The following is a 26,741-nucleotide window of genomic DNA, read 5'->3' on the forward strand; positions in this document are numbered from 1 at the left end:
AAACCAACTGGAAGAGGTTGACATTTACACCAGATATCCAGAAATAATGTTGATTGCGGACTGACCCTTTAAGTGAACAGCGTCCTATTTGTGAAAGAGAAACCAATTATGCAGCCCACCCTTAGTTCCTGTCGAAGCTCTTGCTGTTTGTTACCCCCGGCTGCGATGATTTACAGTTGCGAAAGGTTATTGCTTTAATCAAAATACAAAGCAGGAAATATAAGTAGAAGCCATGGTTCCTGCTGCGGGGAGTGTAGTTAATCAGTGACTGGGTTAAATATATATTTGTGCATATACTGAGAAACTATAAAATAACAAAAATACTACCCTATTATACACACAGCAATGTCAGCCTCATAAAAATAAATGGTGAAGGGGCAGAGTTAGTTGTTGAGACAGAATCATTGTTAGTTCATTGAACTGATGTGTCTTGAATTTCCCTTGCTGTGTGATTACAGCAAGTTCAGCTGCCTGTTGCTCATGTGCAGGGAGCTCTCAATCGAATCAGACCACATGATTCCACCAGGCCATGTTTCTTTATCTTCGGTTTCTCTGCTGTGAACTTTATCTGCTTCAACCAACTAAAAGAAGGAGAAAATAACATGACATTTAAATTCCGAGGGTGATTTAGAAATGAGCCTCTTTTGTTTCCATTCCCCACATCTTTTGCCCCACATCTAGACGCCAAACTCTGGAATCATTTCCCTAAACCCCTCTGCCTCCCTATCGCTCTCCTCCTTTAAGACACTCCTCAAAAGCTACTTCTTTGGCTAAGCCTGTTCTAATGTCCCCATCTTTGGCTCAGTACCGATTTTTGACTGATTACGCTCCTGTGAAGTACTTGAGAATGTTTTACTATGTTGAAGGCGCTATATCAATGCAAGCTGTTGTTGAAATGCGAGGAACCTGTTTGCAAATCGTGCAAGGACAGTGACAGGGTTTCAGCTGTCGATCACTCCACAACAGCCATTAGGAGTGGCATTTGCCTCAGGGAGACAAGAGTGCTATTTGATCTAAAGCTCAAGTAAGTACACTCTAGTGACTGGTAGCAGAACCAGCCAGCACTGGATTATGAGCTCTACCGCCCATGCTTCTGGTTTGCTCCTGGATCTCTCATAATTCATTACATAGAATTACATAGAATGTACAGCACAGAAACAGGCCATTCAACCCAATTGATCTATACAGGTGTTTATGCTCCACACAAGTCTCCTCCCACCCTATTTCATCTAACCCTATCAACATATCCTAAATTCGGGCCGAAGATTTTCACTTCTGTGGAGCACTTTAGGGCATTTTTACTCCACTGAAAGTGCTATATCAATGCAAGTTATTGTTGAAAGGGCTGCTTTGGCTCTTTTAGGCTTTATAGAAAACAAATACTTTACCTTATGTTTGAGGGCTTGAAGGGACTGATACTCGACTCTGTCAATCCTCAGCCTCACCCACTGAGGGATGTCAGGAATAACAAAAGCTAAAATGATCTTGATAGCCAGCAAGACATGCTGAAACACAGAAATAATGGGGCAGAATTAGCCTCAGAACTGAAGAAGAATTCACTGGTCATGACTCTAAGTTAACTGGCAGCAAGAACAAGAAATAGTGTAAACGTTTGGAAATCCAGAATCAAAGCTAAGTACATAAGTTGGTTAGAGACACTTCTCTTTTAAGATGCTGACTATCAGAACCTTAACCTAGCTGCTCTCTTTTTAGATGCCGGTGGTTCTGCTGTGCATTTCCAGACATTTCAGTTTTTATTTCTCTGTTAACTAAATTGTTTACTGGGTGTGAAACATGCAATCTTTAAGCTCATTAAAGGAGTTGAACTGCAGCATAGCTACAGCTATGGGGCATTACTGTTTAAGGCATGTGAGTCTGATTGTCAGACTGTGCTCCTTTTGTGATCATAAGATAACTGAGTATATTTGCCAACCTCCTAGTTACTGGATCCCTCCCGAGGGTATGTATTTGTCTACAGACACTGGAGGTTCAGTGTTCTTTCCACCAGTAATATAGATTTTTAAAGTTTACACAATGACATAGAAATATTCAGGATTTCGGCATGTATAATTACAGATACAGACATTTTATTTAGGCACTGAATGTGAGTACGTGTGTGTGAGTGCATGTGTGAGTGCATGTGTGAGTGTGTGGGTGTGCGTGGGGGTGTTTGTGGGAGTGTGTTTGAGTGTGGGTGTGATTGTGCATGTGCGAGTGTGAATGTGAGTGTGTATGTGCGAGTGTGCGTGTGCAAGTGTGAGTGCGTATGTTAGAGTGTGAGTGTGGAAGTGTATGTGAGTACATATGTGTGAGTGTGGCTGTGCGTGAGTGCGTGGAGGTGGGGGAAAGGGCATGAAGGGAATAGGGTAACCAAGGATCCTGGAGATAAAGAAAAGAGATGGGAAATGCTATCATTTCTCTTCAGGGATCTAAGCTTCAATCTATCCCAGACTGATGGGGTAAAAGACTCCTCTCTGTCCAGCTGAAAGGGTTCTATGTGAAATGAGTGTGGGCAGTTTCCTGTTTATTATAGGCATTATGGCTCAGAATTTAGCATATACTGACAGTAAATTGGAAGCCTAATTCTGAGAGGCTCTAAATATGTGTTAAAGTCATGTGTTACTGATAAGTACATGGCAAATGGAGACTGGCATGAAAGCACCTTGTTGGGGGCAGAGCATGGGACGTTTTACTCTGCCTGGTCAAAAGGAGCATGCCTGCTCTTTGCACTGAATGCTCAACATGGAAGAACATTCCATTCTCCAGCGCTAATCCCTTATCTTGATGTGCACAAATGAAAGAGAAGGATGAATGGGAAGAAAAATGGTGAAGCTATACAGAACAGCGTGGTAGGAACTGAAAGGTGGTTGTGGGAGGGTGGGGGGGTGGGAAGGGGGCATTATCGCGTAGCTTCTATCGCTGGAGTCAATCTTAGAGTGAGGTCCAGTTCTACTGGAGAGGGGGGGAGGCACCCTTGCGACCCCTCATGTTACATCCAGGTTTCTCGGTGGTCTAGTTCAGCCTGTTTCCTCTGACAGTGTTGGAGCCTGATCAGGAAGGAAGGGAAAGGGGAAGACAGTGTTATGTTCCCTCGCAGTGTCTAGATCCCAGCATTCAGGTACCCGAGGATGGCTGGAAGGGTTCATTACATCACAATTTGGAGGGTGGTCCTTCAAACGGTGTAAATATTTCTATTTATATAATTTCTTTACCTATTTTGCCCCACATCTGTAAAGTAATCTTTTAAAATGTTTCGGTTACACTGGCCACCGTGTATAACGAGCAAATCGCACTGGGACCAACATACCCACTGTGAGGGTGGGTACTGTGGCCCCAAGTTTCCACATGATTTGCTCCTGATTTTTAGGAGCAACTGGTGGAGAACGGAGTATCTTAGAAATCGCAATTCTCCACATTTAAGTTTTCTGCAGTTCTAGTCATGTAGAACAGTTTCACTTTTGAACAGAATTTTTTTTTCAAAAGGGGGCATGTCCGGCCACTGATGCCTGATTTGAAAGTTTCCACAGTGAAAACGTACTCCAAACTAACTTAGAATGGAGCAAGTGAAGATTTTTGTAGGCCTGAAAAAACCTTGTCTACACATTAAAAAATCAGGTGCAGGTTACAAATTAGGCGTCCGGAACGAGGTGGTGGGGGGGTGGGGGGGGGGAGGGAAGTCATTACATTCAACAATAAATCCTTAGTTATACTTATACAAATATTATACAAATAATTCCAACCTGAATAAAAATTTATAAGCAAAGAAAAGATTAAATAAACCATGTTCCTACCTGTGTGAAAGTGCTTCAGGCAGGGAGAAGGCTGCGGGAAGCCTCACAAGTTGAGGCAGCCGTTCCCGACGGCAGGGGGGGGGAAGGCAGTGAGGAGGCAGCCGTTCCCGACGGCAGGGGGGGGGCGAGGAGGCAGTGAGGGCCCGACCGACGGCAGCGGGGGGGAGGCAGTGAGAAGGCTGCAGGAAGCCTCAGAAGTTGAGGCAGCCATTCCCGACGGCAGGGGGAGGGGGAGGCCCCCCTGCTGTCGGTCGGGCCCGTCGGGAAACGGCTGCCTCAACTTCTGAGGCTTCCTGCAGCCTTCTCACTGCTGCAAGAAGCCTCAGTGCTGATCATGGAAGGGCAATGTGGTTTTATTAAAAAATTTAAAAAATTGAACAGCTACAAAGAACTACAAAAATGGCCGAGTGCCAATGTTTCCTTCACACTGCGCGTGCGCGAACGCTCCAACGTGCACGCGCAGGGTTGCCGGCACGAAAAAAACTAATTTAAATGGTACCCGCCCCCTCCTACTTACAAAATCGGCGCGAGTGGTAGGCTCCGCCCCCTGGGCACCACGCCAAGCTGACATCGAGCTGCAAAGCGCTCGAGAATAGCGCGTTTTTTTTCAGGCGCCGTTTTCGGCACGAAAAACGGGCGCCCAGCTCGGAGGGGCACCTGTTTTGCCGCATGTGAAAACTTGGGGCCTGTATGTGCCCTTTGAATGCAAATTGTACAACAGTTGCACCAGCGAGTAAACCAACATGAAATTTTGGAAAAATACATTCCAATACTTAACTGTATTACATGCAAAACTATTGTATTCCTCTCCCCGCTTTAACTGATGCTGTGATGTCAGTGAGCCTTGTAAAATAGAGAAGAGTGGCCACTCAGGATCCTCACTTACCTCCACTCCAACAGTCCAGATCAACACATCCTTAGATGTTAAATTGTTTTCTGCACAATACACTTCCACTTGAGGGGAAATACTAATTAGCAAACAGTTGGTGATGACTGACAGGAATCCTATCATCTCAAAAGCTGTCTGTGAAACAAAAACATATGATGAGAGACGCACAGGTTCGTTAAAAAGAATTTTGAGGCAAAGTATCGATATACCAGCCACAAATTATGTAGCAAGTACCTGTTCACTGATCTTTAAAAACAAAATAGAAAAACTTTGGAATCAAACACAGAGACATTAGCTTGCCGTTCAGTGCCTTTGTATATTCTTGTAGTCAATTACTTAGGTACTTAAGTTAATGCAGTTTTGTTAATTACCAAACTTAAATACTCCCCTACTGACAGAGAGCTGAGCACAACCAAAATGTAATGCCTAATTTGCAGCTGCTTTCAGGACATTGGAGAATAGAAGTTGGTTGGAGATAAATGATTTGTTTGGAAACAGACTGGAACCCCACTAGAGTCAATTTCAAAGCGTTCCACTCCACGGTCCTAATTTAGTCACAGGCCTGTGAAAACTGCTTCTGATGTCAATTTTCTGAGAACATGGATAAGATGGAAGAAGAAAAGGCCAAAGGCTGACCTGTCTACAGACCTATCATGGACTTGATTGATTCTAATCGATCCTCCTGAGGGGAGGCCAGTGACCACCCACAGGTAGGCCTCCAGCTAGGTAAAGCCCTGTGAGATGACTCCCTGACACCGAAAGGAAATCGAGCAAAATCTCATGACATTAAACCAACAACACAGGTGGTTTAGCTGCAGTCCCAACAGACCATTTGATTATGTGTGACCATCCTTATGACCTTGAATCTTGTTTTGAAACAGATAAACACCGTGCTGTTTTTGATGTAGCTAATGTGTGAACTGTTTTAGCTGGGTGTCTTTCATGTTGCTACTCCTTACATAAGAACATAAGAAATAGGAACAGGAGTAAGCCATACGACCCCTCGAGCCTGCTCCGCCATTCAATAAATCATGGCTGATCTGATCATGGACACAGTTCCACTTCCCCGCCCGCTCCCCATAACCCCTTATCCCCTTATCGATTAGGAAACCGTCTATTTCTGTCTTAACTTTATTCAATGTCCCAGCTTCCACAGTTCTCTGAGGCAGCGAATTCCACAGAATCACAACCCTCAGAGAAGAAATTTCTCCTCATCTCTGTTTTAAATGGGTGGCCCCTTATTCTAAGATTGTGCCCTCTAGTTCTAGTCTCCCTCATCAATGGAAACATCCTCTCTGCATCCACCCTGTCGAGCCCCCTCATAATCTTACACGTCTCGATAAGATCACCTCTCATTCTTCTGAATTCCAATGAGTAGAAGCCCAAACTACTCAACCTTTCCTCATAAGTTGGCAGGAAAGCCATAAGAACATTCAGCCAAAAAACTAGACAGCAAGGGGAATGACCAGAGATCTGCTACAACTCAAATCCTTCCAGTAAGACAGTGTCATAATGGGCTGGCCCAATAATTGTAACGATGTTAACTGTGGCTCAGTGGTAGCACTCTCGTCTCTGAGTTAGATGGTTGTGGGTTCAAGCCCCATTTCAGACACTTGAGCTGACACTTCAGTACAAAAACACAAGAATTAGGAGCAGGAGTTGGCCATACGGCCCCTCGAGCCTGCTCTGCCATTCAATAAGATCATGGCTGATCTTCGACCTCAACTCCACTTTCCTGCATCGTCCCCATATCCCTTGATTCCCCTAGAGTCCAAAAATCTATCTATTTCAGTAATGAGGGAGTACTGTAATGTCAGAGATGTTGTCTTTTGGATGAGATATTAAGCCTCTTGGGTGGACATAAATGATTCCAAGGCTCTATTTGAAGAAAAGCAGCGTAGTTCTCCCTGGCATCCTGGACAATATTTATCCCTCAACCGACATCACTAAAAAAACAGATTACCAGGTCATTATCTCATTGCTGTTTGTGGGATCTTGCTGTCTATGTGTTTCTTGCACCAGAAGGTAAAGGTCTTTTTACTCATCTAATCAAAGTACCTCCTATAAGAAAAATAATGGCTCTACCCATTGTGTCAGTCTGACGAATGCAATTTCTCACCTGCCAGACTCCTATATTTGCTGCCGGAGAGACGAAAGGTTTTCTAAAGAGATGACAGAGCTTCCAAGCATCCAGTCGGATTTCTGTGATGTTGTTCACTACAATCATTATCGCTGTCAGTGGATAAATGCAGGAGAAAAGACTGACGTAACCGAACTGAACAAACAGCTCCATGTACTCGTCAAACATTCCCTGGACAGAAAAAAAGGTCACAATGAGCACAAGAGGACTTTGAATGGACCTCTAATACAAGTACTGTAGCAATAGTTCACTGACTAGAAGGTTGTGAGTTCAAAGCCAAATGGTATAAGTTGTGTAGAGGACACAGAGAGGCTGCAAAGAGATTTAGATAAGTTAAGCGAATGGGCTAAGGTTTGGCAGATGGAATACAATGTTGGAAAATGTGAGGTCATCTACCTTGGAAAAAAAAACAGTAAAAGGGAATATTATTTGAATGGGGAGAAATTACAACATGCTGCGGTGCAGAGGGACCTGGGAGTCCTTGTGTATGATTCACTAAAAGTTAGTTTGCAGATGCAGCAGGTAACCAGGAAGGCGAATGGAATGTTGGCCTTCATTGCGAGAGGGATGGAGTACAAAAGCAGGGAGGTCCTGCTGCAACTGTACAGGGTATTGGTGAGGCCGCACCTGGAGTACTGCGTGCAGTTTTGGTCACCTTACTTAAGGAAGGATATACTAGCTTTGGAGGGGGTACAGAGATGATTCACTAGGCTGATTCCGGAGATGAGGGGGTTACCTTATGATGAGAGATTGAGTAGACTGGGTCTTTACTCGTTGGAATTCAGAAGGATGAGGGGTGATCTTATAGAAACATTTAAAATAGTGAAGGGGATAGACAGGATAGAGGCAGAGAGGTTGTTTCCACTGGCCAGGGAGACTAGAACTAGGGGGCACAGCCTCAAAATGCGGGGGAGCCAATTTAAAACCGAGTTGAGAAGGAATTTCTTCTCCCAGAGGGTTGTGAATCTGTGGAATTCTTTGCCCAAGGAAGCAGTTAAGGCTAGCTCATTGAATATATTCAAATCACAGATAGATAGATTTTTAACCAATAAGGGAATTAAGGGTTATGGGGAGCGGGCAGGTAAGTGGAGCTGAGTCCATGGCTAGATCAGCCATGATCTTGTTGAATGGCGGAGCAGGCTCGAGGGGCTAGATGGCCTACTCCTGTTCCTAATTCTTATGTTCTTATGTTCTTATTAATGTTGGGGAAGTCCAGAACCAGGGGTCACAGTCGAAGGATAAGGGGTAAGCCATTTAGGACTGAGATGAGGAGAGACTTCTTCACCCAGAGAGTGGTGAACCTGTGGAATTCTCTGCCACAGAAAGTTGTTGAGGCCAATTCACTAAATATATTCAAAAATGAGTTATATGTAGTCCTTACTACTAGGGGGATCAAGGGGTATGGCAAGAAAGCAGGAATGGGATACTGAAGTTGCATGTTCAGCCATGAACTCATTGGCGGTGCAGGCTCGAAGGGCCGAATGGCCTACTCCTGCACCTATTTTCTATGTTTCTATGAACAGTGCCTGTCAAATCAAGAGGTCAATCAGAGAGGCAGAAAAAATAGGAGTCACCACCAGGGAACCATTTCAGAAATAAATGAGATAGGCAGCACATAAAAACAGCATTGCTTTTCCTGTCCCTACGAGATGGAGAGGCTCATTTCCACAAGGCACTTCATTTCCCCAGCCTGATTGAGAACTGACAAAACTCTGAGTAAATCTGGCCGAGTTTGACTGTCGGGCAACTCTGGGACTTGAACTGTTTCATTCCAGCCATCTCGTAAATCTGGAAGTGTCTTTAAAAAGGAAATTCAATTTTCCTTTTAAAATTATACCAATTCCAATGATCGTTCAGGCCTCTTTGTAGAAGGGAGATGGATGGTAATGGTCCTTAAAATATATATTGATATTAACTGACTCCTTTTTATTTTAATTTCGATGTATAGACTTTTTTGAAAATGGTAATTCTGAACTGCCCCAGCGCATAATCAAATTTCAGGTGCATCCATATCACATTTTGAGGTTTTTATATTAAAATGGAGTGGATCTTGACCTTGTGTGATAGTGTAAATCAGATGATAGTGAGTCGTCAGCACGTTTTACATCTGTCCCAATTTTTATTTCTATTGGTTCAAAATGAAGCAATGGCAGTTTGGGTCCCATTCTTCTGACTACCCCATCCGTCACCAGTCCCTGCTTCCCCCAATGTGCCAGATCCCAACAATCCCAATGCTCCAAAACCCCCTCCTCAGTACGACTGGACCTCAGGGCCTCATCTATAACCCCTCTTCTCACACCGCTCCCCCCGCACCCCCACCCCCTCAGACTGCCCATCTCACTCCTAGTTCCCAGGACATGCTCTCAGAACTTACAGAACCTGAGACCATAGTCCCAGTGCTCCCTGATTCCAGAACTACCCCAATGCTGAGACCTCCCTCCCCAATGTCCCAGATATCAGGATTCCTCTCCGAGAATATTAAATAGAATTACATACAATCATACAGTACAGAAGGAGGCCATTCAGCCCATTGTGCCTGTGCCGGCTCTTTGAAAGAGCGATCCGATTAGTCCCACTCCTCGTAATCCCAGATCCAAGCATCTGCCCCAGATCCAAGGTTCCTCCTCCCACCCCACCTTTCCCAGAATTGCTACTTGGCACCCCTCTTATAAAACTTCCAGTTCACTAAGAAATGCCACGAGAGTGAAATTAAAATAAAAAGGAGTCAGTTAATATTAATATATATTTTAAGGACCATTACCCGCCATCTCCCTTCTACAAAGAGGCCCTAATGATCATTGGGATTGGGTATAATTTTAGTGCCTCATTAAAAATATATAGAGGAAAATAAGGACAGCAATAAAAGTGAAAATCAAATACAACTAACTTTAAGAACATGAAACAATATTGCCCTCATGTGGAGAAAATGAACAGATAAAGTAAAACTACATCCAGATATGCAGTAAGAACCAATAACTAGTGAGGGAAATGAATCTGCAAGCAGATAGGAGCATATGTTGAATTACACCAAATGCAATGATAGCATCTTAACAAAATATTGTATTAATTCTACTTGAATTACATGGAAATAGGTGCCACACAACACTAGAGGGAAAGCCAGTAATACCATGGGGGAGATTGAATTCAGTGCCAGCTCTGATTGTCGGTCCAACTCAATAGATGCATTTTGCCAACTGTTGGATAGGACATTAAAAGAAGCAATGTATGGCAGTGGGACACACGATGGGATTGCAACTGAAAGAGGCATGTGTAACGAGATCATGAATAGCACCCTCTAGCTAGGAGGTATAGGGAGTTGCATTGAGAGAGAGGGCCTGTGAAGGAATGTCATCTCAAGTTCTGAGATCTCCCAAATAAATAGAGTTAAGTTGAACTAAGAGTGTTCAAGTGTGTTCAAGTGACAATAAAATACATGGTGTCAGAAGCAGATACTTCTGATCTTTCGTCGAATACATCTGCGACCGAAATATTGGAACTGTAAGACTTTTTTGTGCCGATCAAAATCGACGTTGTGCAGTGCAGAGCGTGCTTTCTACACATCGCACATGGATCCACGAAGGGCGATAAATAGTCATAAACTTGTAAAATAATCGAGAGGCATTCGTAAAGTAAACTCGTAATGTTCCAGAATCCGGACTCCGGGACGATCTGTGTTAGGGTCGTCCAACATCCGCAAAATATTCCGGAATCTGGAAACCATTACCGCCGCCAGCTGGGCCCAGTGAAAAGTCAAAAAATGAAATCCAACTACTGTACAGTGACAAAAATTACACGAATAAAAACGCCAATCCTACCTGTTCCAGGCCAGGTCTTTACAGTCACCGCACCGTTGCTCCTGGGTCCGCAGCAACTCTACAGCACACAGTCCCTTTGGCCAGAATCAACTCTGCACAGCACACAAGTCCCTTTGGCCAGAATCAACTCTGCACAGCACACAAGTCCCTTTGGCCAGAATCAACTCTGCACAGCACACAAGTCCCTTTGGCCAGAATCAACTCTGCACAGCACACAGGTCCCTTTGGCCAGAATCAACTCTGCACAGCACACAAGTCCCTTTGGCCAGAATCAACTCTGCACAGCACACAAGTCCCTTTGGCCAGAATCAACTCTGCACAGCACACAGGTCCCTTTGGCCAGAATCAACTCTGCACAGCACACAGGTCCCTTTGGCCAGAATCAACTCTGCACAGCACACAGGTACCTTTGGCCAGAATCAACTCTGCACAGCACACAGGTCCCTTTGGCCAGAATCAACTCTGCACAGCACACAGGTCCCTTTGGCCAGAATCAACTCTGCACAGCACACAGGTCCCTTTGGCCAGAATCAACTCTGCACAGCACACAGGTCCCTTTGGCCAGAATCAACTCTGCACAGCACACAAGTCCTTTTGGCCAGAATCAACTAAGCTCCCGCACGCAAGTCCCCTCCCGCGTGCAAGTCCCCGGCCAGAATCAAACTCTGCACAGCACACTGCAGCTCCCCAAAGCAGCAACCGCGCCATCGGATCGCCATGCCCCATGACTCTGAGCGGTGCTGACCCGACCTCACCGACCAGATTGTGATTTTAAGTTTGCACACCTGTACCTGTAAGAAAAAATACTACCTGAACCTGTACTGTACATGCATTTTTAAATTCAGCATTTAAAAAAAAAAAATTACTGGCATTAAACATTATAGGGCTACCCTAGCTGACCCACCTACGCCCCATGATGAGACCCTAGCTGACCCACCTACATCCAATGATCAGACCCCACCCAACCTGACTCCATTGCTGTGGTGTATTTCCCGATTTAAAGATCTGCACAGATAAAGATTGTGAATTTGTGTTGTCATTGCAAACATGTCAAAAAGGCCAACAGATACCCCAGTGGGTTCAGATAAAGGAAAGAAGCATAGTTCACTTTCAATTGCCAAGAAAGTTGAGTTACTTCAGAGATTAGATAGAGGTGCTTCAGTGAGAAGATTGAGTGATGAGTATGGTGTTGGACTCTCCATCTTGATATTAGAAAATAGAAAGAACAGCTCATGAAGTTTTATGCGGATAGTGATGTTCATAAGGAAATGAGTAAGAGAAAAGGTATGCATAAGCTGAAATGTGATGATTTGGATCGAGCAGTGATGGAATGGTGGCGACAGAGGCGAAGTGAAAAGGTTCTAGCCCAATGGTGGTGCAACAAGCCAAATATTCCATGCACAACTGGGGATTGAAACTCCATGCGAGTACTCTTCTGGTTGGCTAGCCAAATTTAAACGGAGTCATGGCATCAGGCAACTGAAAGTATGTGGTGAGAAAGCTTCAGTAGATTATGAGGCAGCTGAAAATTATATTGATGAGTTCAATGAGGAAAACCTTTCACCTGAGCAAATGTACAATGCTGACGAGACAGCGCTGTTTTGGCACTACGTACCGCGAAAGATATTAGCAGCAGCAGAAGAAACGCAGCCAGCAGGTATTAAAGATGCCAAGGATAGGTTGACTGGGCTTGCTGCTGCAAATGCGGCTGGGATACACAAGTGTAAGCTTATGGTCATTGGGAGAAGCCAGTGTCCAAGATGTTTCAAGGGTTGAGAGTATTGCCAGTGCATTATTATGCCAATAAGAAAGCATGGGTAACCAGTGTAATATGGTTTGAGAAGAATTTTGTCCCTCAAGCGAGTGCTCATTGAATGGAAGCTGGTCTTGAGGAAAACTGCAAAATATACTTGCTGGTAGACAATTGCTCAGCACATTCCGATGCTGAGCTTTTGGTAAAGAATAATGTCCGTGGAATCTTCTTACCTCCAAATGTTACATCACTGATACAGCCAATGGACCAAGGAATTTTGAGATCGATGAAGTGTCTGTACAAAAACGAGTTTGAGGTGTTTACTTAATGCTGTGAACACAGGCATGGGAATAAAAGCTTTCTCTATCAAGGATGCCAAATGGACAGCTGCGGATGCACGGAACTTGGTAACTGCAGACATCTTGGTCAATGCTTAGCATAACATCTGACCATCAACCATGTTTGCTGACGATGATGTTGATGATGCTCCTTGGGATTTTCAAGGCTTTTGTGTGTCTGGGGAGAAAGCAATGATTGCTCAACTTTCAGATTATGCAAGAGGGCTGACTTGCAAAGCTGTGCAGGAATTGAATGAGGACGATGTCTCAGAAGTCATGGACATAGACAACGATGCTCCCAATGTGCATGCAGTGACAGATGAAGAAATCATGCAGAGGTTTTGCATCCAGAGGAAAAGGATGAAAGCAGTGAGGATGATGATGATGCCTGTGATCAAGTCGAAAAAGTGCCGATTGACAAAGTAATCAATCTTTGTCAAGAATTAATTATTGCCTTAGAGCAACGAAGCTTCATAAGTGAAGAAGAAATACTGCAGGTCTACAGAATTCGGGAAAGATTAATGAAAGAAAAGCCCAAATTATTTAAACAAACAACAATTTTAAATATCTTTCAAAAGATGGCACAACAGAAGGCCCAAAACCAAAGCGTGCAACTACACCAGTAATTTCCACATTTGATAATCCTATTGCTGGCCCATCATCAGCCCTGGACATCATAGCTGAGCCCTCTACTTCAAGCACAACCTCCAGCCAATTGTAACTGTATCTGTTTATTTTACTCTGTTTAAAATATAAAAACCTTCATTTACTGTTTTATATTTCATAACTTAACTGTTTTACAAATAAAAACGTTTATTATATTTCATGCTTTGAGTGCTGTACATTCCTTTTCAAATTTGAAGATGGAAGCCAAAGATACAGGCCGGGAAGCTCACATTAAGTACAGTTACAGAATACTGCGTTGCAAAAACAAGAGAGGGAGACTTACCATGCATTGCGGAGAAGCGAGGAGTAAAAGGCCTGCGAGGAGAAGAACTACAAGATGATGTCCAAAAACCGGAAAAATCGCAACCTGGGCCCAAGCATTTCTGGACTCGGGACGCGCTTCTGGCATTCCGAAATCTGGAAATACCCGAACCTGTTTCCAGATTTTGGACATCAGAAACACGTTGCGAAATCCGGAAAAACACGAAAACCGGCTCGGCCTCGGTCCCGAGGTTGCCGGATTTGGGAGGTTGTATTTGTATTCGACTTATTCTAGTCCTCTGGGTATTTAAACTGTGTACATGTATGTGACAAACTCAAAGTCCTAAACTGTAGCGAGCTATCATGACCACCACGGTGCCAACTCCCGCGCACATTCCTCTCCCATCTCCATTGCAGGTGACTGGCGATTTGAAAGCCAACTGGAAAAAATTTAAACAGCTGTGGGACAGCTATGAAATTATCACGAATATTGTGGAAAAACCAGATAGAGTTAGGGTTGCAACGTTTATCACTGTCATTGGCAGCGATGCCCTAGATATCCACAATAATCTTCCCTACAAATCAGAGGAAGACAAGCAGGAAATTTAGATCATTTTGAAGCTATGGGAAGAGCACTGTAAAGGTAAAACCAACATCATCTTTGAATGATACCAGTTTAACAACTGTGTACAAAGGGACGAGCGGTTTACAGATAGCTCTGAAAGTGAGATAGCTAGCATCGTCATGTGATTTCGGCAATTTGAGGGATGATTTCATCAGAAACCACATATTCTGCGGAATATCTGATAACACTATGCGTAAGAGGCTGTTGCAAGATTCAAGCCTAATACTCAATAAATGTGTGATGCTCTGTAAAGTTACAGAGGCCACAGATGCGCAAATTAAATCCATGAAACTCACTAAAACAGACCTGAAGATGTCAAAGCTATCCAACAGAAACTGTTGTGTATGCAATAACTCAATAGACTGAATATTGTAAACTCCGAACAGGTACAAACCTGGCTCTACTTTATTAGGGCCCAAAGTGATTACATTACAAGATGGCTGGCCTTTTATACCTGGGCCGCACACACGTGCGCACAGCTCAATGACCTCTGACAGTGGCGCCACCTGGTGGCCAGTAAACCCAAGCATACATACATGACAGAAACCCCGACCCACAAAGAAAGAATTCATAGACAAAGAGTCCATGAACAATTGCAGATATTGTGGAGAAAGACATGATCTGTCAAAAACTAAATGCCCAGCATATGGGAAGAACCGCACAAGTTGCGGCAAACTAAAATCACTTTTCTCAAAAGTGCGGACAGAGTGGATCAAGACAGAAGTCTACACATAATCCTAAATATAAGGGCAAGTCAAAAATTCATGCACTATATGGAGAGAGTGATGATTCTGATTTTGAAGTCATGACTGTAAAGATGCTTGGTAAAGTTGATCGCACAATCAAGGACAAAGCTGACAGAAAGTATCCTAATAAGATTATGGCTATCTTCTCCATTAAAGGTCAAATGGTAAAAATGCAAATAGATTGTGGGGCCACATGCAATGTGCTACCTCTTAGATACTTACCAAAAGGCTTAAAGATAAAAGAATCTAAGACAACACTGTCACTATATGACAACCATTCAACCATTCCAGTGGTAGGAACGTGTAATGTGCCACTGGAAAATACAAAAAACAAGCAGAAGTACGTTGTGCCCTTTGTGATCATTAGGGGCCAAAGTGCACCACCGATTGGCACATGCACTGCTCAACAGCTACAACTGATAAAAGTGCAACATCAGAATATCACGGTGGTAAATGAACCACGTGAATCACAAACTACGAACATGGCAAACATCTTGCTAGCGTCAAAAACTGATGTCAACAATGCGTATCCGGATGTGTTTAAGGAACTTGGAACATGCCAGGGACAGTTCACCTTGAACTTAGTGAATCAGCGACACCAGCTATAATGCCTTCTAGATGGGTGCCAATAGCGATCAAACAAACGCTAAAAGAGGAACTCGATCAATTGGAAAAACAACAAATCATCACAAAAGTGGATGAACCGATGGACTGAGTATCCAATCTGGTGATGTACAAAAACCAAATGGAAAGATATGAGTATGTATCGACCCTCAACATCTGATTAATGTCCTGAAACGTCGACACTATCCACCTCCTGTGATCGATGATATCTTGCCACAGATGTCAAATGTAAAGGGTCTTCACTAAAGCTAACTGCAAGGAGGGTTTCTCGCAATGTGAACTAAACACAGAGTCCTCCTACCTCATGCTCTTCCAGACTCCATGGGGACGATATCGATATAATAGAATGCCATTTGGCATCAGTCCTGCCCCGGAAATTTTCCAGCAGAAGCTAGACCAGAATCTCTAGGGTCTAGTGGAGTCTACAAGATTGCAGATGATATCTTGATCACTGGACGCGGTTAGACACTTAAAGAGGCCAATCACGATCATGACGCAAACTTACGCAAATTCATGCAGAGATGCAGAGAGCGAAACATCAAACTAAATTTCGATAAGTTCGAATACAAGAGTTCGTAAGTGAAATACATGGGACACATACAAAGCTGATCCAAGCAAAGTGGTCGTAATCAATGAAATGCAGAAACCGCAGGATGTCGCAGATGTACAACGATTTGTCGGCATGACAAAATACCTCGCAAACTTCTTGCCAGATCTTTCAGACCTCAGTGAGCCTCTGCAGTGGCTTACTCATAAAAACACGGTCTGGAAATGGACTGAAGAACAAGACAAAGCGTTTGAAGCTATCAAACAACGTGTGACAGATTCTCTAGTACTCAGGTACTTTGACCACAAACTTGCAACCGAAGGTCAAGGAGATGCTTCAAGCAAGGGTATTGGGTTTGTCCTTCTGCAACAGGAACAACCAACTGCATACGTGAGCCGAGCGCTCACCCCAGCAAAAACGCGATACTCTCAAATCGACAAGGAACTGCTTGCTCAAGTCTTCGGAATGAAACAAAACCATCAATATGTATACGGTCGCAAAATCACGCTATGGACAGATCATAAACCTTTGGTTGCTATATGACGCAAGCCGTTATCTGTAGCACCCAAGCGGCTACAATGTCTGCCTCAACCAATATGATGTCGAAATAAAGTATCAACCAGGAAAAGAAATGTACCTAGCAGACGCCCTCTCGCATGCATACCTCGAAAACGTGGAGAGATCACCGACTGAAATTGCAGTGGAATGCATCCATATGGTGGACTTTCTCCCACTCTCTAAACAAGGACTGACGAACATACAACATGCAACTGCAAGTGACTCCATACCACAACTGTTCATACAACAAATCACAACGGGATAGCCAGAAACCCACCTGAATGCCCACCTGAGACGCATGAATACTTCAAAGTTTGTGATGAACTCACAATGCAGGATGGCATAGTCTTCAAAGGCTATCGCTGTGTCATACCAAAATCCCTGAGATCCGACATTCGTCAGCGACTTCATGTTGGTCACACTGGCATCGAGACTATGAAAGTAAACTAGCACAAAATATAAAAACAGATAGCAAGAGTTTCTATAGGTATATAAAAAGGAAAAGAGTGGCTAGAGTAAATGTTGGTCCCTTAGAGGACGAGACCGGGGAATTAATAATGGGGAACATGGAGATGGCAGAAACTCTGAACAAATATTTTGTATCAGTCTTTACGGCAGAGGACACTAACAATATTCCAACAGTGGATAGTCAAGGGGCTATAAGGGGGAGGAACTTAACACAATCATAATCATAATCACTAAGGAGGTGGTACTCAATAAGATAATGGGACTAAAGGCAAATAAATCCCCTGGACCTGATAGCTTGCATCCTAGGGTCTTAAGAGAAGTAGCGCCAGGGATAGTGGATGCATTGGTTGTATTTTACCAAAATTCCCTATATTCTGGGGAGTTCCCAGCAGATTGGAAAACTAATGTAACGTACCTGTTTAAAAAAGGAGGCAGACAAAAAGCAGGAAACTTTAGACCAGTTAGCCTAAGATCTGTGGTTGGGAAAATGTTAGAGTCCATTATTTAAAGAACCAGTAGCAGGACATTTGGAAAAGTAAAATTCGGCCAGGCAGAGTCGGCATGGATTTATGAAGGGGAAATCATGTTTGACAAATTTGCTGGAATTCTTTGAGGATGTAACGAACAGGGTGGATAAAGGGGAACCAGTGAATGTGGTGTATTTGGACTTCCACAAAGCATTTGACAAGGTGCCACATAAAAGGTTACTGCACAAGATAAAAGTTCACAGGGTTGGGGTAATATATTAGCATGGATGGAGGATTGGCTAACTAACAGAAAACAGAGAGTCAGGATAAATGGTTCATTCTCTGGTTGGCAACCAGTAACTAGTGGGGTGCCGCAGGGATCAGTGCTGGGACCCCAACTATTTACAATCTATATTAACGACTTGGAAGAAGGGACTGAGTGTAACGTAGCCAAGTTTGCTGATAATACAAAGATGGGAGGAAAAGCAATGTGTGAGGAGGACCCAAAAAATCTGCAAAAGGACATAGACAGGCTAAGTGAGTGAGCAAGAATTTGGCAGATGGAGTATAATGTTGGAAAGTGTGAGGTCATGCACTTCGGCAGAAAAAAATCAAAGAGCAAGTTATTATTTAAATGGAGAAAGATTGCAAAGTGCTGCAGTACAGTGGGACCTAGGGGTACTTGTGCATGAAACACAAAAGATTATTATGCAGGTACAGCAAGTGATCAGGAAGGCCAATGGAATCTTGGCCTTTATTGCAAAGGGGATGGAGTATAAAAGCAGGGAAGTCTTGCTACAGTTGTACAGGGTATTGGTGAGGCCACATCTAGAATACTGCATGCAGTTTTGGTTTCCATATTTACAAAAGGATATACTTGCTTTGGAGGCAGTTCAGAGAAGGTTCACAAGGTTGATTCCGGAGATGAGGGGTTGACTTATGAGGAAAGGTTGAGTAGGTTGGGCCTCTACTCATTGGAATTCAGAAGAATGAGAGATGATCTTATCGAAACGTATAAGATTATGAGGGGGCTTGACAGGGTGGATGCAGAGAGGATGTTTCCACTGATCGGGGAGACTAGAACTAGAGGGCATAATCTTAGAATAGGGGTCGCCCATTTAAAACTGAGATGAAGAGAAATTTCTTCTCTGAGGGTTGTGGATCTGTGGAATTCACTGCCTCAGAGAGCTGTGGAAGCCGGGACATTGAATAAATTTAAGTCAGAAATAGACAGTTTCTTAAACGATAAGGGAATAAGGGGTTATGGAGAGCGGGCAGGGAAGTGGACCTAAGTTCATGATCAGATCAGCCATGATCGTATTAAATGGCAGAGCAGGCTCGAGGGACAGTATGATCTACGCCTGCTCCTATTTCTTATGTTCTTATGAGAGCACTCTTTAATGTGTCAGAGAATCCGTTTACTGGCCAGGACTGAACAGTGACATAAAAGACTATGTTTCGAAGTGTGAAACATATAACACCTATCAATCGAGCCAACCAAAAGAACCATTGATAAGTCACAACATCCCTCAGAGACCGTGGGAAAGGATTGGTTGTGACTTATTCACACTCGATGGCAAAGACTACTTATGCACAGTGGACTACTACTTGGACTATTTTGAGATAGACAATCTGCATGGAAAGAAAGATGCCACTGTCATCATCAAACACCTCAAGAAACACTTCTCTAACCACGGTATTCCAGACAAGGTTCAATCCGACAATGGACCTCCCTTCAACTCAACAGTTCACAAACTTTGCCACAGAATATGGATTCCATCATGCAACAAGCTCACCAGAATATCCACAAAGCAATGGAAAGGTTGAGAATGCAGTTAAGCTGGCAAAGCGGTTAATCAAGAAGACAAAGAAAGACTGTGGTGACTTCTACATGAACCTTCTCATCTGGCAAAACACACCAAATTATAGGTTGGTTTCACCAATCACACAAGCCGAGTAGTTAATTTAGCCATAGTCACTCATTGTACCTTTCTTTCAATGCACATCCATTGCTGTGGAAACAGTTTAACCAAATACTCAAACTACAGCCCAAGTGTACACAATATCCAGTTATGTCACATTAGCAAGAAGACATGGAAGACCTCAGAGCTCAGGTTCAGAAACAAGTCGGCATTCATTCATATGAGGTCTTTACAGAAGATGGCCGTGAGTATCTCAGAAATAGGAAACATCTGAGAAAGAGCGCTGAGACATTCATTGAAGCTCCAGAGATCTCAGTGACACCCACTGACGATCCACCGCCAACACAATCAACTAACATGTGAAACAGCACTTCAACGGCAATGCATGAAAACAGGGATATGTTGCCTGATATTGCCCCTCAGAGCACTGATAAAGGAACTAAAGCGATCAGTGCACAGAACACCACAGAAACAATCAGTTTGAGGCGAAGCAACAGAATCCGCACAACACCAAAATACCTGGAACACTATGTACAGAAATAACAATTCATGGACACTGGACACTTGGATAAAGAATTAATAAGACAAGAGTTTTGTTGTTGTTTGTTAAACTTGTAGTTGTCTAATACATGTATTCATAAGAAGTTAACTATCCGTTTTTTTTAAAGCGAACTTTAATTCATTTTTGTTTCTTCGGAAAGGAAAGGTGTATTGAGATAATATATAGCGCCCTCTAGCTAGGAGGTATCGATATAACGTATAGCGCCCTCTAGCTAGGAGGTATCTATATAATGTCTTGCCCTCTAGCTAGGGGGTATAGGGAGCTGTATTGAGAGAGAGAGTCTGTGAAGTAAGGTCATCTTAAGCTCTATATGGCTGTCTGAAATCTCCCAAATAAATAAGAGTTAAGTTGAACTAAGAATGTTCAAGAGTGTTCAAGAGACAATAAAATACAGCATGGAGTGCAAGTGGAGTGTAGGAGGGCCAAAAGAAAAATAATCTGGCAGGACAGCTCATACTCTCTGGAAGTACATCAGTTGGTCAAATGTGGCTCAATGTAAGCAGCAACCAAGGAAATCTTTGTGACTGAGATGGTCGGACTAGTCTTAATTGAAATAGGAAGCATGGCAACAAGGGACAACTGAGGGAATCAAACACAGGGTTAATATTAATGGAGAAAACAATTTTTTAAAAGTCTATACTTCGATATTTAAAAAAATCTTTGCCATATTCTTCATTTAAGACTTTTGAAACCATGTGATCCTGTTGGCTTCTGTATGTATTAATGCCTGTTATTGAAGTCTTAAATGTGATTAATACAATCGTAATTTAAAAGGAAGGGCATTGTGGGTTCTTTAACAGGTTACACAAATATGCTCATTAATATAAATGGCAACCTGCAGGTTATATTCGGGTACAGGTAACTTTAAGCTTATGGTAATAAAGATGAATGCCTGAATTACCCTTATGTTAGAAAAGAGCTGCAAGTTCATTCACAAGGACAGTAGTAGAAATGTACGGTAAATCCTATTGCTGATGAAAATAGAATTTTTTTCAAATTACATTTTGAAATCTCCAATAGATATTTAGAACTTAATGGATCAAAATTTAAACATGTCACTTATATTCTTCTAAAAGTATTTACCCTGAGAGGAGACGGTTCTAATATTGGAGTAGAGCGAGACCACCATTGTTTAAGGGTAATGACTATGACACTACTTACAGGAAATGATGTCTTCTGTCCTTGTGACATTATTTTGTCGACTTCTGGTGCATTTTCCATTGTGGATTTCTTCAAACCTGCCCCTTTTCCATTAAATGTTTTGTAGAGATAGGGCACTAGTGTCTCTATGAACTGATTGATGATCTGAGTCAGAACGAGCAGGGACACAAGATTCTGGGGTGCAAGGAACAGACAGTCCCGTTAAACAATGAGACCTGGAAATTAAAACCTCTCTGTTTAGAGTTAGAAGTCTAGAGATTACTATCAGTGATAGTAGCCAACAAACAATGCATTTGTAAGATATTCCTCAGTCTGCCATTCTGGCGGAGGCATTTGCCCGTTTCAATAAATGGGTTTAAGTTGTATTAAGATAGTGAACAATTGGAATGTCACAGGAGGCTGTTGAACATTCATCTGCTAAAATTAGCAGCAGGATAGGGGCTGGGTAGGGATTGCTCAAGACCTAGCTCAGGTGGGAGTGGAATATCCCTGACAGCCTAATTACTTATATAGCCTCATCAGGCTTTAGGGAATTCTGAAATTAGTTTATAAAACCATTGCAAGCTGTACACTTCTCCTTCACTGGATGTGAAGGTGTGTATATCTGGAGGACTAGAGTACAAGGGGGCAGAGGTTATGCTGTAACTGTGCAAAACCCTGGTTAGACCACACCTGGAGTACTGTGAGCAGTCCCGGGCATCACACCTTAGGAAGGATATATTGGCCTTGGAGGGAGTTTATCAGAATGATACCCAGACTTTAAGGGTTAAGTTACGAGGAGAGAATACACAAATTAGGTTTGTAGTCCCTAGAATTTAGATGGTTAGGGGGTGATCTGATCGAGGTTTTCAGGATATTAAGGGGAACAGATAGGGTAGATAGAGAGAAACTATTTCCGCTGGTTGAGGATTCTAGGACTGGGGGCATAGTCTAAAAATTAGAGCCAGACCTTTCAGGTGTGAAATTAGGAAACACTTCTCTACACAAAGGGTGGTAGAAGTTTTGAACTCTCCTCCGCAAATGGCAATTGATACTGGATCAATTGTTCATTTTAAGTCGGGGATTGATAGCTTTTTTGTTAACCAAAGGTATTAAGGGATTATGGTCCAAAGGCAGGTATATGGAGTTAGATTGCAGATCAGCCATGAGCTCATCGAATGGCGGAACAGACTCGAGGGGCTGAATGGCCTACTTCTGTTCCTATGTTCCTATGTACACATCTGGTGAACGTGTGCCTGGTACAGGTAGGAACAGATGCTTTTTTAATGTTCTCATCCTCCTTTTCCTTCCTTCTTTAAATTTTATTTCATATTTTTCATATCTCTTCTGTATGGTGGCCTCTCCATGGGCAACATGAGTATACACTGACATTAATTGTATTTTGCTCACAGATTTCCAGCTGACATTCAAACAATATTCTTCAGTGATCTAATGTGGGAGGAGGGAGCTCGATCACCATTCTCTGCTGCTCTACATCAATGTGTTCATGTTTGCTGGTCATCTCAATATCTGCATGTGTCACTGGGCTTCAGTATTGATGGATTTCTACATCAGACACTCTCACTCAGAACAAAAAAAATCAATCGTCCCAAGTAGATGTCGGGTGACATCATCAAGGTGCCCTCAACAGAGTGCAGCTGTCCTAATTGGACAACAGACCGTTCCTTTCAGCCAATCACCTTGCAGTATTGAGCACAGTCCAATTAATTACAGAACGATGCTCTGTATCTGGACACAGGTTGCAAAATGCTTACCTTTCTCAGGAGCTCGAGATCCTGGAGGTAGAACGAGATGTAAAACAGGGCAGCAAAGCAATTGACAAAGCGAAACTGAAAATGAAAAGTAAAAGTAGTAATTGTTTTTGGATTTAAAATATTTTAATTGCAACCCCGTAACTAATTATTGAGGAAGTCTCCTCATGTCAAACCTTTTAGAAATTGCTTAGAGAATTTTCCCGTGAAAATAACCATACCTGATTCTTTTCTCCAGCATTCTGTAGTGAATGAAAGTTCCTAGGTGCTTGTGAGGGGTTGAATAAAACTCCCCAGAGTGCCAGTGAAGGGGGGGGGGGGGGGGGGGGGGGGGGGGTGTGTGCTGTGGTGAGCCGCAAACCCATTTCACAAAGGGGTTTCAAACAGGTATTAGGCCCAAGATTCGCATATGCAATGGTCCAAACTCCAGTTTCAGGCAGGCGGCCTGGACAACTACAGAGCTCCCTAACCAATATAGCGTCGGGTGCACCTCCGGTGTGGAATAATCGCGTGCATCCTGCCATATTGAACTTTCAGTCGCCTGTTTTATCCAAATAATACAGACGCAGCGCCATCGCATTCATTCAGGCACAGCACATTGGGGTACTAACGCACGCACCATGGGTGAAAGGGTGACGTTCAAGCTAGGATTTTCACACAGGGTTAAACTGAAGGAAGCGGTCCAGGGAAGGCTTTGGTGAAGGCACAAAGCTACCCGAGTGGAAAAGTTGAAGGCGAGGCTACCTCACAACACTCTAGCCCCCCTCCTCACGGCAGCATCCTGGGGGCCCATCACCTGCCTGCCTCCTTTGTCAGGATGACATGTGGCATGAGGCGACACAAAACTGAGAGAATAATCATATAAAAATGACGGCAGATTTGAAAGTGCAGCAAACACTTGTGTGTACTTACCACCAACACTTTTAGTGTCAAATGGTCTTGGAAAGAAGATTCTAATCGATGATTTTCTGGAATAAAGATGCAACAAATTTTAAAAATCATAGATAACCCTCTTCGGATAAGAAACAGTGTGCTGGCTAATCAAGTCTTGTGTTTGAATTGGGCTCTCCTAGCTATTATCCCAATGTAAAAGAAAGAAAGACTTGCATTTATATAGCGCCTTTCACAACCTCAGGCATTTTACAGCCAATGAAGTACTTTTTGAAGTATAGTCACTGTTGCAATGTAGGAAACACAGCAGCCAATTTGCACACAGCAAGCCCTCACAAGGAGCAATCAAAAGCAGACCAGATAATCTGTTTTAATTGATTGATGGATAAGTATTGGCCAGGACACCAGGGAGATCTCCCTTGGTCTTCTTCAAACTAGTACCATGGGATCTTTTACATCCACCTGAGAGGGCAGATGGGGCCTCGGTTTAACATCTCATTCAAAAGTTGGCATCCCCAAGAGTGCAGCTCTCCCTCAGTACTGCACTGAAGTGTTAGCCTGGATTATGTGCTCAAGTCTCGAGTGGGGCTTGAACCCACAACCTTTGGACTCAGAGGTGAGAGTGGTACCAGTGAGCCACAACCATCACTCATATAATGTAGTTATTGGCGCCCCCATTATGACACTCTCTTACTGGAAGGATTTGAGTTGGAATAGTATATATGAAACTTAGAAGAAAATCCACTAAATAGTCAGGCCAGTGTAGGCAGACAGCATGGGCCAGTAAAACGTGCTGTACCCTGAAATCTTAGAGAGCTCCTGATCTAGGCTATGTTGTCAGAGGGAAATACAAAGCATGCAGAGGTAAGGTAAGCAGGCTCCTTGCCTTTGTACAGCACATAACTAGAGCACACTGAATTTCAAAGGAAGATCAGAGATTGAGTGGGCGAGGGGCGGTTGGATTTCCACGAGGTGACACTCGTGCCTTTTCCCGCTCCACTGCTATAACTTTGGTGGAAGTTCTTAACATTCTGTCCTTGTTACTCATTTTTGGGTAATATTAGTGCACTAAATAAACAACAGAGCTGATGTTTTCGAGTGTGCGTTGCCAACTCAGGTTTGACATTTTCCTGGGGGTTTTCTCGTGTGACCTTCCACCTCCGACTGCCCCGTCCATTTTCCTCCATCCCCAATATTTTGATAGCTAATAAACGAATGTGAAAAAGATACACACATTTCTTTCGTTTCCCCCTATGATGTTTTTTCTCCTGGATGCTCGCAGCAGTGTCCAGCAGATTGATCTTTAATTCCTGGAGACTCCAGGACAATCCTGGAGGATTGGCAACCCTAACGTTCTCGATGGGGCACCGTGCCAGTAGGCCGCACGTAACCGCGAAGTCGCCGGCAGCGCGCTGGCGGTTTCCTGTTAAAGCGGGGCTGCCGGGCAACATTGCCACTGGCAGCGTGTACCCGGGTAATTGTGTCCAACTGTTCGCTCTCAACATGCACTTACCCCATTCGGTAAGCACTTCAGCGACCTTTTTATACAGGACGTTCATGGCGGTAATGTAGAGAGCGTGAAGAAGACTCGGTAAATATAACACATAGGCCCAGCAGCCGTCGTGTTCACCGTGAAAGGCCTTGACCCATGCCTCTGCTCTGAAGAAAACAAACATCCCATAGAGAGAAAAGGCCAGGAACAAGCATAGAACCGGCACAGAAACAAGCCAAATCTTCACTTTGCGTTTCCACGCAGGATAATAGGGTTGATAGCGATGCGTGATGGGGTTTTTTCCTATAGGGCCTTTGTAATCCACACGGGGCTCCTCGAATTGGCTGTTCATCTGCAGGGTGCCCCAGGTGTAGGACAGAACAAAACTGTGGCGTTTCCATAACTCCATGACCACAGTCGACCAGATTATGTTGAAAACAGAAAACAGGATGCATTTGTCTATCGTGTCCATTGAAAGAGAGACCACTACGGTGCCAAAGATTGCCATGGGCACCAGAGAACAGGTGAAGAATTCGAGAAAACTGAAGTACATTGCCACAGAACCACCAAAATATTTGTAAATTGAATCTGTAAAAAAAAACACACACAAAAGTGAATTAATAAAGCTGCAATATATTTTTCTCTGGTGAATGAAGACAATATTGTTGAACTGTTTAGCTTAGATCCTGTGAAACTGCCTCACTTTTATGAAAATGCACCAATTTTCTCCACCAATCTTCTGGCAGTTCTCCATTCCACCCCTTTGGCTCTCCATCCTCCTTGACTCCCTAACTTCCTATGAGAAGGCTTGGTGCCTTTTTGCGGCATTAGGCCAAGAGCCAGTACTCAGTGGATGGGGATTCACGGTTGAAAACCGTGGTGCATTGTGTTGGATTCTCATGATGCAACATGGCGCACCCACGATGCAACATGGCGCACCCCATGATACAGTATATTCGACCCTCACTGCAACCACAAGGAAGTGTGGAGGGCCCCTGATTCACAGCATGAAAGAGCCCTGTTGCATCCCATGATTAAATGTGCCCACCACTAAAACTCACATTGCCATGTGTAGGACCTCTGTCACACCCTTTAGTGCAGGTTATAGGGCTCTTGACACAGCACATGGTGCAGACCCCCACCAAATGTGTAGGACCCCTGTATAATGTGGTTTAACTTTTTATTTTTGTTTTAATTATTTAACAATAAGGACATGTGCTGAGACAAAAAGTATAAACAAGAATCTAAATAAAGTAATGAACAGTTAAAGAAAA

The 26,741-nt window shown here is 43.4% G+C and overlaps 1 protein-coding gene across 1 annotated transcript in view; it reads right to left on the minus strand.

The window, feature by feature from the left end:
• Positions 1–409: 409 nt before the first annotated feature.
• ano10b (anoctamin 10b) overlaps positions 410–26,741 on the minus strand; it is a 40,428-nt gene continuing 14,096 nt past the window's right edge. The window contains exons 5-12 of the mRNA XM_070896886.1: positions 25,489–26,055; positions 23,997–24,052; positions 23,088–23,162; positions 21,334–21,507; positions 6,800–6,991; positions 4,678–4,815; positions 1,389–1,505; positions 410–581 (exon numbers count right to left, since the gene is read on the minus strand). Of these exons, the coding sequence (XP_070752987.1) occupies positions 453–581; positions 1,389–1,505; positions 4,678–4,815; positions 6,800–6,991; positions 21,334–21,507; positions 23,088–23,162; positions 23,997–24,052; positions 25,489–26,055 (1,448 nt within the window). The 3' untranslated portion in view covers positions 410–452. The remainder of the gene's footprint in view (positions 582–1,388; positions 1,506–4,677; positions 4,816–6,799; positions 6,992–21,333; positions 21,508–23,087; positions 23,163–23,996; positions 24,053–25,488; positions 26,056–26,741) is intronic.

The sequence above is a fragment of the Pristiophorus japonicus genome, chromosome 13 (genome assembly GCF_044704955.1).
Source record: "Pristiophorus japonicus isolate sPriJap1 chromosome 13, sPriJap1.hap1, whole genome shotgun sequence".
Lineage (NCBI taxonomy): Eukaryota > Metazoa > Chordata > Chondrichthyes > Pristiophoridae > Pristiophorus > Pristiophorus japonicus.